Below are 14,037 nucleotides of genomic sequence, written 5' to 3' on the forward strand. Positions count from 1 at the left end.
GTTCATATCAATAAATTTTCTCTTTGTACTTTCATTTCGAGGGTGCAGATTGCATAAGTTTTGTTAATATAACTTTATTTATTTTATTAATAACTATAACTTTATATATAGAGTTAATTTTTTAAAACTATTTTCCCAAGTGTATATAACTACCACTGTAAGAAAATATCATAATTCGGTACTTTCTCTATTATCTTTGCTTGAACTGACCCGATCTAATCCTGTTTATATGAATTGAACCTGCTTCCGATCAGGTTTAAGCTAGCAGAACTGTTGCTATGACAACAACTCTCAGATCAGCTTTGAAGAACGAAACGATCCTGGATCATGTCAAATCGTCAATATCCAAATCCAGCTAACTGAGTAATCCACGTACGAAGAACGGACCCCAGTTCAGTGTGCATGTAAACTTTTAAAACTGTTTGAAATGAGAAAAGGAGTCAGTATGACTTCAGTAGGTTTATTGCAAGCAGAGGTCTTTATATCAGAGTCTCTGTCACAGGCAAAGTGCATAAAACATTTGACATGTAGAACTTAACAGTGCACATTAAGACATACCAGCAATGATGATCAAACACAACTCCATTAAGCTTATGATCTGACTTCTGCATTGATCGATACATGTAAACGTGTATAATAGTGAAGGTTAAAGACTTGGCTTTCGAGTACTGCATTGCATTAGAAAAGGCCAACATATCTGGTTGTAAAAGAACATGTCGGAAAAAACAAACAAACTTGAAAATGAGAAGAAACAATTCATCCAAATTTGAAAATACTGCCATTTATTAATCACACATATCATATTTTCAGAGATATTGCAGCCTTACATCTACACCAAGGCAACACTAATACACCCAAAAAAATGCCGGACTCAAAAACTGACTTCTGCTATATTATATTTTCCAATATTGGTTGAACTATTTCCCATATATTTGTGATAGATGACCCTTAAAGATCCCTTTAAGGTCTTAAAGATGTCCAAATGACCCACTTCTCCAAAATCAAACAAACAAATAATAAATAAATAAATAAATAAAGAGCGTGCATATGTAAAATACTGGCCTTTATGAAGCTTAAAGGAACACTCCACATTTTATTTGAAAATAGGCTCATTTTAAAATTCCTTTGGAGTTCAGCATGGTTGCAGCAGGCACAATGATATTTTGGCTGACTAAAGTAAATATGTTCTGAAGTCTGCACTGTTGCAAGGCACTCCCTCTGTGCAAGCATGTCATCACGTTGGATTATGTTGACGAAGGTTAGCTTATTTTATGGTGCTGCGTAATATTGCGACCTGCTGCAGCAATGGTACTGCAGATTTGTTCCTTGGTAATTTCGCTAAGCTTTCAACCAAATTCAACCAATTGCTTTGCATAATTATTTACTGCTTTGAAGCATTAGAAACAGGGACAAAATCATGTGAATTCAACAAAATTCAATTAGAATTGACTTTTTCAAACATTGTGAACTTGAAAGTATAAACTATAAATGTGCTTATTCTAGCATCTAATATAATATTAAGTGTCTGCATAATTTTTAATAGATTTTCTAGACTTACACATTGTTTGTTTCATGGTGGGCTCAAAAAGGGACCATTAACTATTATTAACTAATTAAATATTATAATAAATTAACTAATATTAATCCTTTTCACAATGTTTTTACAAATGTCTCAATTTAAACATCTGCAAACTCGGAAAACTGATTCAAGATCAGGTAAAAACTAGGAAGCCTCTTAAGTGATTCACCACTGAGGGGGTGATCTGAATGAAGCCATGTGATTCATGTGGATCGTAGGGTATTTATTCCCAAGTGGAGAACTATTGAATCATCGAAATGAATAATGGTAATGAGGTAACAAAACCGTTTACCGAGATCCCGTGATCTTGCCGATTTGATACATATTCCGAAAACCACTGATACGAAACAAAAGATTCATAAAGGTTGAGGCTTCATGAAGCAGTACTTCGAAAATAGCCATGACTACCCGAATGAGAGTATAGTTCCTAACCATAGCGACCTAGAAAACAGCAACTTTTTATTTCCTGTTGATGTTCGCGCACGGTGCAACTCGAGAAAAGTCAAGCTTTAAATAAGAAAAGTATCAAAACATTTTTTTAAACAAAAGATGCTAATGGTCTAATCCGATTCAATGAATTATGCTAAGCTAAGCTAAGCTTAAATTGCTGCCTCCGGACCACCGGATTCATAAAGGTTACGAAATTTCATGAAGCAGTGCTTCGAAACAGCCATCACTACCGGAATGAGAGTGTAGTTTCTAACCATATCAACCTAAGAAATAGCAACTTCTCATTTTCTGTTGGTCTTCGTACACGATTTAACTAGAGAAGAGTCAAGTTTTAAATAGGAAAAGTATCAAAGCGTTTATTTTTTAGCAAGATGCTAATGGTCTAATCTGATTTAATAAATTATGCTAAGCTAATCTAAAAGTGCTGCCTCCAGACCACTGATACGAAACAAAAGATCCATAAAGGTTTTGAAGCTTCATGAAGCAGCGCATCGAAAACAGCCATCACTACCGGAATGAGAGTATAGTTCAGAACCATAGCAACCTAGAAAATAGCAACTTTTCACTTTGTTGATCTGTGTACACCATGAAACTAGAGAAGAGTCAAGTTTTAAATAGGAAAAGTATCAAAGCGTTTATTTTTTTAGCAAGATGCTAATGGTCTAATCTGATTCAATAAATTATGCTAAGCTAAACTAAAAGTGCTCCCTCCAGACCATTGAAATGAAGCAAAAGATTCATAAGGTTTCGAAGCTTCATGAAGCAGTGCTTCAAAAACAATTATCACTACCGGAATGAGAGTGTAGTTCCTAACCATATCGACCTAGAAAATAGCAACTTTTCATTTTCTGTTGATGTTAGTACACGATGAAACTAGAAAAGAGTCAAGCTTTAAATAGGAAAATAGTCAAGCGTCTTATTTTTTTGAGCAAGATGCTAATGGTCTAATCTGATTTAAATGAATTATGCTAAGCTAAACTAAAAGTGCTCCCTCCAGACCATTGATATGAAGCAAAAAATTCATAAGGTTTCGAAGCTTCATGAAGCAGTGCTTCAAAAACAATTATCACTACCGGAATGAGAGTGTAGTTCCTAACCATATCGACCTAGAAAATAGCAACTTTTCATTTTCTGTTGATGTTAGTACACAATGAAACTAGAAAAGAGTCAAGCTTTAAACAGGAAAATAGTCAAGCTTCTTATTTTTTTGAGCAAGATGCTGATGGTCTAATCCAATTCAATGCATTTTGCTAAGCTAAAAGTGCTTCCTTCAGACCTGGAGATCAGCTGAGTGGATTCAGAAATGGTAAAAATCAACTGTTTAACTATTAAGAGATATGTAAAATGAGCCTATTTTTTAATGAAAAGTGGAGTGTTCCTTTAAAAGAGAAGGATTCATGAAAAGTTACCCACACATGGGGCAAAACCAATATATTTGAGTCTCTGTTTAAAGAAGGAACAGTCAGGAGTGCCCAAATGGAGCATGTGTGTTAACAGGCCTCTGAACGATGACAGCGTTTGCCAAGTCGGCTTCCTCCAAACTCTGAGCCTCATCTGTCAGCTCTCTGAACGGCAGCGATGTGGTCAGGATGAACGGAGTGTCCGTGATCTGAGCCTGCTCCACAAAACGCTGCACATCGCTGATCCTGGATGAATTACAAAAAGCACAGCATCAGTGCATCTTCCCTTTACAGCTGCATCTTAGCATTTATGTTCAAGTCAGAGCCATGCGATCCTTATATGTTTGTGACGCACATGTTAAATCCAGTGTAATCTGATTTGATCTGCCGCAAAGTTGCAGCTTACGATTCTTCCATTTTACCTTGCGAAGCTCATATTACATAAATGATGAAGGAGAATTATGTAAGAGCTTTTAGAGTAGGATTTCAGTGTTACAGCATCACGCTGGGGTGGATTTTTGAGAACGTACACATAATCATGTCAGTGGTCTGTAACCTTAGCTGGGTCCAGTTTATGAAAGCACATTACACTTTATAAAATAGACATTAAATATAGAGCAATATTAAAAGCTTTTTTGAAGTTGATGGATGGTGGTGCAAGGCTTTAGTCTAAAGAATTTAATAATACAAATAATTCACCTAAATATATGAAAGCTTTCTTAATGAATCCACAAAATACATTTTGAATGGATTTTATAATTAATTATGCAAAATGTTAAAACATGCATAATTATAATAATAAAAATCATTTATAAATATATTATTAATATTTCATTGTCATGTAAATATTTGTATTATATATTACAAAGAACATATTGTGTAATATATAACAAAATATATTTGTAATATATTTTAATTATAATCGTTTTAGTTTTTACTATTAAATTCCTATATTAATTTGTTTTTATTCTTATATACATAGATTTACATACAGATTTTATGCTTTTGCAATAGTTACATACATTGCCTGATCAAAAACACAGATAAATAATGTATTGAAAATTATAATCATACAAATAATACATATTAAAAATAATACTATATAGTAAATAATTAATTATATAATAATATATATTAAATAATTCCCTTACTAAAAATACCAGTAAATAATTATAAAATGCAATACATTACTTAAAGGGCACCTATTTGACCCCTTTTTCCAAATTTAATATGATAAAAAGTATTTTATGTCTCTAGAATGTATCTGTAAAGTTTTAGCTCAAAATACCCGTCACATTATTTATTAGACCTTTTAGAACATTGGATTTTCTGCTTTGAACATTATGTAGCTGTTTTTGTTGCCTGTGCCTTTAATGCTAGTTCTCCCCATCCACTATTCCCACATGCCTGTAAGAGTGTGCCTCAATCTACGCCTCGGCTGCATCAGATAAACAGCACAGTGACAGACATGAAGGAAGCAAATCTCACGTAACGTTTGTGAGAAATACTGTAGTAAGAACTTTACCAATGATTATTTGATGTATTTGTTGTGGAGTTAATTCAAGCCTTTCTGCAACAATGAGTCACACACAATGTCATTACAAAGCGCGAACACACACACGCACGCGCACACACACACACACAAGCGTTTAACTTTAAACTGTTTTTGCACGCAAATGTGACAGCCCACTAGGCATGGGCCGGTATAAGTTTGTGACTGTATAATAAACTTAAACAAAAATATCACAGTTCCATGGTATCAAGGTTCCATGGTATCCAAGTACTGTGATCCAAGTACTGTGATTATAGCTCTAAAAGTTCCTTATAAACGACATTTTTCAATTTACAATTCACATTTATAATATTTTGGAACAGTAAACAGGTTAAATAATTAAAATAAAGCATTGACTTCAGCTAGCTTAATTAGTTTAAAAAACAGATTTCTTTACAGCATATAAAAAATACATTATAAACCTTTATATATACCTTAGGAACGATATAACAGAAAATTTGTACGATTTTAAAACCTTGACTTTTTCAAACCACAGTAAAACTTAAAATCGGTTATTGTCCCATACCTACAGGACACACATTAATATCCACTGCTGTATGGACATCAGTTAAGTTGATGTACAAAATAAACCTCATTTAACATCCACAAATCGGCATTGAAGGGTCTTTTTTTATAATTGTACTGACATGCAGCTGTAGTAATGTAAAGACGGTAAAATCGATAAAATTCATAACAAATATGCACGGTTTTAAAAATGTTTTAAACTTGTAAAACTCATTCTTGATCCCATTTGATGATGATTGATGATCACAGAACGCTGAACTTTGATATATGATTATACATGTTACTACAGAGACATGTCAGACATGACAGCGTACATGTACATGAGTGTAGGCTGTCAATCAATTCAGTGGGCGGGGAAACTGCCCTCCTACATAAAGTTGCAGTGGGCCTCAAAATGGGAGGGATTTGCATACTATTTTAATGTCAGGAAAAAAGAGACTTATAGTCTTTATACCACCCCAATATGACTATGCCTACATGCAGTTCTGTCCAAACAGCTTACAAAAGATGATTTTCATCATAGGTGCCCTTTAAGTATTTAAAGTATTTTTTTATTAAATAAAAAAATAATAAAACAGGTCACATTAAAAGTTTGCACTCAATTTAATTTATTAAATCAGTGCTATAGAAAGGGTGTAATATTTTTTATTTAATTTTTCTTTAGGGACGAAATACGACCAAGATGTTTGTTTGTGTTAAATTCACCAACCATACAATATATTTACTAAATTATTATTATATTCCTTTATTCATTTGTTTTTATTCTTATAAACACAGATTTTTGTTTTTGCAGAAGTCACATACATAGCCTTACTAAATTTCCTTATCAAATCGCAAGTAAATAGAAACTGTGTAATGTTTTTTCTTCAATTTTTCTTTAGGGATGAAACATGACCAAGGCGTGATTCAACAACAATACGATATCATATACTCACCGATGGCACAGATTAAACCTCTGCACCAGTCGCCGACCGTCTGCCAGCCAGATCTGCAGGGAGGTCACTGGGAGATCTTCATTCAGCTCCACGGCTGGGACAGGAGGACCAGAACAGTCCTCGTGTATCGACCGCGACCTGGCCACCACTCGCGGAGCCACACTGTGTACCACAAATCACTTTAACTTCATTTCTAAATACTCCACAGAGTAAAGCACTGCATTTATTATAATCTCATGTGATTATATACACGATTAGAGGCTCAAATAGATAACACTAACATCAGAACGTTTACAGTCAAAACATCACCGAGTGGAAGAGTTCAGAGGACATCTAGTGGATGATTTGGGGATTTATTAAAGGGATAGTTCCCTCCAAAAATGAAAATTCTATAATTCTTTACTCATTCTGTGCTTGTTTCAAACCTGTTTGAGATTCTTTCTTCTGTTGAACACTGGAGAAGATATTTTGAAGAAAGCTGGAAACCTGTAATCATTGACTTCCTATTTTTTTTCTTACTATGGAAGTCAATGGTTACAGGTTTACAGCTTTCTTCAAAATATCTTCTTAAGTGTTCAACAAAACAGAAGAAAGAAACGTAAAATGGTGTAAAATAACCTGAGGCAGAGTAAATCATGAGTAAACTTTATTTTTTAGGTGAACTATGCCTTTAAGAGTAGATGACTAAAAACTTAATTAGTTTTTATAGTTTATTAAAGGGACAGTTCACCCAAAAATAAAAATATACTCACGTTTACTCTCCCTCAAGTGGTTATAAACCTTTTCCAGTTTTTTGAACATTAAAGAAGATATTTTGTAGGAAGCTAAAAAAGCTGTAACCATTGACTTCAATAGTAGGAAAAATATAATGCAAATCAATGGTTACAGGTTTTCAGCTTCAAAATATCTTTTGTGCTCAATAGAAAAAAAGAAAAAAGAAACTCAAAAAGGTTTAAAACCACTTAAGGCATAGTAAATAGTGAGTAAACTTTCATTTTTGGGTGAACTATCCCTTTAAGACACAGGTGTCAAACTCAGTTCCTGGAGGGCCGCAGGTCTGCACAGTTTAGTTCCAACCCTAAACTAATTGAGTCCTTCAGGCTTGCTTTAAAACCTACAGGTAAGTGTGTTGAAGCAAGGTTCGACTAAACTGCAGGGCTGCTGCCCTCCAGAAACTGAGTTTGACAACTCTGCTTTAAGACTAGATAACTAAAAACTCACCATCTTTAGTTTTTATGCTTTTTTAAAGGGGCAGTCCACCCAATAAATACAAATTTACGCACGGTTTTCTATCCCTGAAGTGTTTATAAACCTTTTATAGTATCTTTCTTCTGTTGAACACTTAAGATATTCTGAAGAATGCTAAAACCCATTAACTTACGTTTGTTTTTCCTACCATGAAAGTCTATGGTTACAGGTTTTCGGTTTTCAAAAAATCTTTTTTGGTGTTCAACAGAAGAAAGAAAGAAAGTCAAAAAGGTTTGAAATCACTTGAGAGAGAGAGAGAGAGAGTAAATAGTGAATAAACTTTCATTTTTGGGTGAACTCTTCCTTTAAGTCTAGATGACTAAAAACTTACCGTCTTTATTTTTTATACTTTATTAAAGAGACAGTTCACCCCCTGAAAAAAAAAATACTAACGGTTTACTTTCCCTCAAATCTTTTCCACTTTCTACTGTTGAACACTAAAAAAAGTTTATTTGATGAAAGCTGAAAACCTGTAACCATTGACTAGTAGGAAAAACAAATACTGTATATGGAAGTCATTGGTTACAGGTTTTTAGCTTTCTTCAAAATAACTCTTTTTGTGGTCAACAGAAGAAAGAAAGTCAAAAGGTTTGAAACTACCTACCCCTTTAAGACTAGAGTACAAAAAACTTACCATCTTTAATTTTATTAAAGGGACAGTTCACCCAAAAAAGTGAAGTTCTGTCATCATTTACTCATTCTCCATTTGTTCCAAACCTGTTTGAGTTCCTTTCTTCCGTTGAACACTTCAAAAATTAAAACAAAAGCTAGAAACCTGTAACTATTGACTTTTATAGTAGGAAAAACAAGTATATGGAAGTCAATGGTTACAGGTTTGAAACTGCCTGAGGGAGAGTAAATAGTGAGTAAACTTTCATTTTTGGGTGAACTATCGCTTTAGGACTAAATGATAAAAAACTTACCATCTTTCATTTTTATACTTTATTAAAGGGACAGTTCAAACGCCCAAAAATGAAAATTGTCATCATTTACTCATTCTCCATTTGTTCCAAACCTGTTTGAGTTTCTTTCTGCCATTGAACACTTAAGAAGATATTTTTTAGAAGGCTAGAAAACTGTAAACATTAACTTCCATTTGTTTTTCCTACTATGGAAGTCAATGGTTACAGGTTTTCAGCTTTCTTTATAATATCTTCTTTAGTGTTTAGGTTTGAAACCACTTGAGAGACAGTAAATAGTGAGTAAACATTCATTATTAGGTTAACTATCCCTTTAGGACTAAATGACTAAAAACTGTGCATGTCCAATTTTTATAGTTTATTAAAGGGACAGTCCACCCCCCAAAAATAAAAATTACTCAGTTCACTCTCCCTCAAGTGTTTAGAACCCTTTTAAAAAAAATTTCTTCTGTTGAACACAAAAGAAGATAGTTTAAAGAAAGCTGAAAACCTGTAACCTTTGACTAGTAGAAAAAACAAATATATGGAAGTCAATGGTTACAGGTTTTCAGCTTTCTTCAAGCCATCATCTTTTGTGATCAACATAAAAATAATCTCAAAAAGGTTTGAAACCACTTGAGGGAAAGTAAATAGGGAGTATTTTTTGGTGAACTATCCCTTTAAGACTAAATGACTAAAACTTACAATTATTTGTATGCTTATTTAAAAAGGACAGTTCAACCAAAAATAAAAATGCAGTTTACTTTCCCATAAGTGTTTATAAACCTTTACGAGTTTCTTTCTACTGTTGAACAGTAAAGAAGATATTTTGTAGAAAGCTAAAAACCTGTAACCATTTACTTGCATAGACAAACATAAATGGTAAACAAATATATGGATATATATAATATAATATAAAATATAATATATAATATAAACAAATATATGGACGCCAATGGTTACAGGTTTTCAGCTTTCTTCAAATTATCTTCTTTTGTGTTTAACAGAAAATAGAAACTCAAACAGGCTTGGAACAAGAAGGGAGAGTAAATGATGAAAGTATTTTCATTTTTGACTGAACTATCCCTTCAATAGCTTTTAGTACAGCTAGCATCACTTTCCTCCAGGTAATAGACTCAAACGTACCTTCCCAGTCTGTAACCTCGGCCTGTAAATGGGTGAAAAATCTTTTTCTTCGGGACATAAACTTCATCCTTCATGTCCTCCACATTGACTTCTAGTTCCTCATCTTCAGCTCTTCCTTCAAGCTCCAGAGGCAGCTCACTTTATAAAGAGGATGTTTTAAGGTTAGTATAAAACTAAAAGCACATCAATTAGAAAACAAACTCTTTTAAAATGTACTTTTTCTGTCATCATATGATTTTAAAAAGCACAAAACATACAAAGGCTGCGTCCGAAAGATCTGAAAATGTTCCTTCTAAGGCAGCATTTCAAGGCGGGAAGAAATCAAGGCACTTCCAAATCTAAATTCTGCTTCACTTCTTGTCTCAGGAGGTACTATGCTATGATCAAATTCTGAAGGCAGCATAAATATGTCCTTTGCTCCCTTCAATATCCCACAGTCCTGTGCGTTCCATTACTGACAGTCAAAATAAAGATGGCATCTCGAAGTTTAAATGAACATTTTTGACTTTTGATGGTATTTCTAGTGTTGAGTTGGTATTGTAGTAAGCAAATATTCCAAAAATCACCAAAGCTCTTTCTGTTTTGTTGTACATGCTTAAATCATTATGTCTAAAGTCTGAAATCTAAAGTCTGAGAGGTGCTTTAATGCTCAAACAGTGCATCCATAGTCAATGTAAAAAATTGCTGTCAAATTTACAGTATTACTGGAGTTTTCATTGCCAGTAATGCTGTCAAGTTTACTAGTGCACTGTACATAAGCAATTAGAAATGTGCAGTAAAACTGCAGCAGTTGTAATTTACAACCATAATTGCCAGTAATACTGTAAATTTTACAGCATTTTTTAAAGTGTAGTGAAGCAACAAGTCTTATCTAAGCTTTCGGACGCAGCCAATCAGTAGTGGAAAAATGAATCCTATGATGTTGCCATGTTGACGAAAACATTACCCCTTTTTAATGGCCTCCAAGAACTCTTGGTTTTCCTCTTGGGTGTAACTGCGCAAGTCTTCGTCATTCAGCGTGAAGCCATTTTTCCACAGTCTCACCACAATCTCAACCTGAAAATATCAACCATAAAACAGCATAAGAATGCACTTGAAAATGCATTCATTTGTTCATCTAATTATTAAATTAACATTGAAAATTCATTTATTTATTTTCCTTCTGCTTATTTATCAGTGGTCACCACAGTGTAATGAACTGCCAACTATTCCAGCATATGTTTTACGCAGCGGATGCCCTTCCAGTACTATACAGTCCTAGGGTCTGTTCTTGGTAGGTGGATTACTCAGTTAGCTGGATTTGGATATCGACATGATCCATGAACTCATCGAAGACTTGTCATAGCAACAGTTCTGGTAGCTCAAACCTCACCTTAGCTAACCCAGGTGTGCCTGATAGGGGTGGGAACTAAACTTTGCAGGACACCGGCCCTGCAGGACCGAGTTTGGACATGCCTGCTTAAAACCATTAATATATTTTAAGTTTAGTGAACCATCCCTTTAACTCAACATACCGCATACATTTTAGGTCACCTCTTGTACAAGATGTCTCAGTGATTTGTCTCACCTTTTTACCACTACTGGCAACACTGCTGATCTTCTCCACCTCATCGAGCAGGTCCTCGACGGAGAAACTGGATCTAATAGGGCTTGCCTCTTCATCCTCCTCCTCCTCCTCTTCCTCATTTTGTGCACCTTCACACCTGAAGGCTCATGAAGGCAGCAAAGTGTGATTCCTTTTACATTACTCCAATGCTAAATATACAATAATGGAAGAAATGACACACTCATGATACAATTTCCAGGCACAGAGCTGCGAACGGCGGCCTTACCATGTGTCATCTTCATGCCTTTCTCTTGAATCAATATTTTTCATCATAACGTCTTCTGTTGTCCATCTTGCAACACAGACATATGTGGGCATATATAAGTTATAAGGGCTGGTGCAAGCCAATGTAACCACTGCATCAGTGTTTCTTGAATAATACATGGAGCAGGACTTTCTTTGTGTGACTGACAAGTGCAGTGAGATCTGAAATTCTCAAAACATCGATCTGCTTTCAGGCCTCTACAGTAAATCTAATAGAGTTATATTAAATTACTAATATTACTCTAAATATCAACTGTATTTAAAGGGAGGGTTCACCAAAAAGAAAAATTTACACGCCATTTACTCAGTCAAGCGGTGAACTTTTAAGAGTGTCCTTTTTCTGTTTGAACACAAAAGGAGATGTTTTGAAAAATGTTATAAATCTTTAACCATTGACTTCAATAGTAGGAAAAACAAATACTATGGAAATCAATGGTTGCATTTTTCAAAATAACTTATTTTGTGTTCAACAGAACAAAGAAGGTTTGTGACAACAAGTGAAGCTTGAGTAAATGATGACAGAAATTTTAATTTTGGTTGAACTATCTATTTAATCCAATGTATAGTTCTCCGAATATTGAATTGTTCTACTTAAAACGTACACTATTAAAAAGAATAAACATTGATATATCCCATAAAATAAACAATATATTTTAGAAAGAGTAGATATTTTGGACATGTGCCATAAAAAGTACCATCATGCATATTATGTGTACAAAGATATTTTATCAGTGTTACACTACTTGACAAAAGTGTTGTAGTCAATCCCAGTTGTAAGAGCAGCAAATAATAACTTGACTTCTAGTTGCTCAGTTGGAAAAGTGGCAGAAGGTCTTTTTTTATGTATCATCTGTTGATCTGCATCCCAATCCTCATAAATACTGCAGAAGACCTACTGGAACCTGCATGGACCCAAGATTCTTACAGAAATCAGTCAAGTTTGGTAAAGGAAAAAAATCATGGTTTGGGGTTAATTCAGTATGGGGGGGTGCGAGAGATCTGCAGAGTGGATGGCAACATCAACAGCCTGAGGTATCAAGACATTTGTGCTGCCCATTACATTACAAGGCACAGGAGAGGGCAAATTCTTCAGCAGGATAGCGCTCCTTCTCATACTTCAAATTCATGGAGTCAAACACAATATTAATTATTTTCCCACTGCACTAAGACTTTACATTCTATACTGTACATTATTTCTAAGTGACAGACTTTAGTCTAAGCAAAGTCAGACCTTATTGTCCTAACTAAATAACTAAAATCAAGGCATGACCATATTTTATTTTGGTAAAATAAGTGTAATCTAGAGGCCTTTGCTTTTCATATAAGCCACTTCTGATACCAAATGATCAAATAGGAATCAAGTTATTATTTGTTGCTCCTAAAGCTTGGATAGGCGACAAGACTTTTGTCAGGTAGTGCACAGTTAATGATCAATACTTAACAGAGATGAACAGTTTGTTACTGAACGGTGACGTCAAGACGCACTGACAATACATGACGCTATCATGTGTTATAATAATCTCGGGTTATTTAAGCGACTGTTTAAATGTCCGGCTGTGATGGCAGCAACATGCAAGCTTTAAGCTTTCTATTCATAGCCAGTGAAACAAACAGGTCAAAAGCAGCATATTAAATGAAAGCAGTGCGCCAAAATTACGTAAGAACAGTGTGGAGACCACGCAAGCGCACTGCGATCCGTTATGACAACAAACAAGCTCTAAACACATCGCCTCTGATTAGCAGACTAACAATTATGATGATAGAAACATTGATGGTTACCAGTGTAAGGCTTCAAATGTGTCGTAAAACTGTCCTTTCAGCTCGTAAGTTTCTCTCGTTTGTCATGCCGCTCCTTACACAGCAGCAGTCCACCATTCTTATGACGTCTCCGTCGGACGACGTAACGTTGGCGCGTACGTCGCTATGACTTCATCGAGATCAAAATAATATACTTAAATGTTTTATTTGCTTCTCGTTTTAATTATTAGGAGTTTATTTACTGCATGCGTGTTAATAAATGTAAGCGCGCGTGTGTGTTTGTGTTGTGTTGTGGAGAGTGACAGATGGTGACCGCAGTAAGCAGTGCAGAATCAAAGTAACCAACACTGTGTGCAGATTAAAGCTGCCGAAGCGATTATTAATACCACACATAACCTGACCCTAGTGTCCAACATATATCAGGCCTGCTGGCAATAAAGTCATCTTCGAAAATGATTTTTAATAGCTATAAAAGGCTTTTTAAACACCCAAGAACGTGAGCAGCTAGCCAATCACAAAAGTTTGATGAAGCTCTCTGCCAATGGCGTGAGTTTGGGGCGGAGCTGTAGCCTTTTTAGCAATGATCATTATTGTTGTAGTTCCGTTTGTTGCCTCTAGTGTCCCTTTGTAGTTCCAATTTCGGGTACACTGTCGTCATAAAGGGATGGACATTAG

The 14,037-nt window shown here is 34.9% G+C and overlaps 1 protein-coding gene across 2 annotated transcripts; it reads right to left on the bottom strand.

Moving 5' to 3' along the window:
- Positions 1–446: 446 nt before the first annotated feature.
- ubxn2a (UBX domain protein 2A) lies at positions 447–13,501 on the bottom strand. Of its 2 annotated transcripts, none has more exons than XM_003200752.6 (7): positions 13,384–13,501; positions 11,567–11,632; positions 11,302–11,437; positions 10,681–10,790; positions 9,735–9,872; positions 6,442–6,603; positions 447–3,675 (listed from the first exon to the last, which is right to left on the bottom strand). In XM_003200752.6, exons 2-7 carry the CDS (start codon positions 11,611–11,613, stop codon positions 3,492–3,494), a joined length of 777 nt encoding a protein of 258 aa, XP_003200800.2. In that variant the 5' UTR covers positions 11,614–11,632; positions 13,384–13,501; the 3' UTR covers positions 447–3,491. The 2 variants fall into 2 exon arrangements, with proteins under 2 accessions (XP_003200800.2, XP_009293232.1); XM_009294957.4 differs by having other exon boundaries at positions 11,302–11,444.
- Positions 13,502–14,037: the final 536 nt, after the last annotated feature.

The sequence above is a fragment of the Danio rerio genome, chromosome 20 (assembly GCF_049306965.1).
Source record: "Danio rerio strain Tuebingen ecotype United States chromosome 20, GRCz12tu, whole genome shotgun sequence".
Classification (NCBI taxonomy): Eukaryota; Metazoa; Chordata; class Actinopteri; order Cypriniformes; family Danionidae; genus Danio; species Danio rerio.

Bases quoted from the DNA above. Each gene is read 5' to 3' on its own strand.
- ubxn2a (XM_003200752.6), bottom strand. From the start codon at position 11,613: ATGATGAAAAATATTGATTCAAGAGAAAGGCATGAAGATGACACATG. The intron at 9,873-10,680 runs GTAATGTTTTCG...CTCTTTATAAAG, and splicing joins TTGGAGGCCATTAAAAAGGG to TGAGCTGCCTCTGGAGCTTG. The intron at 3,676-6,441 runs GTGAGTATATGA...TAATTCATCCAG, and splicing joins AGGTTTAATCTGTGCCATCG to GATCAGCGATGTGCAGCGTT.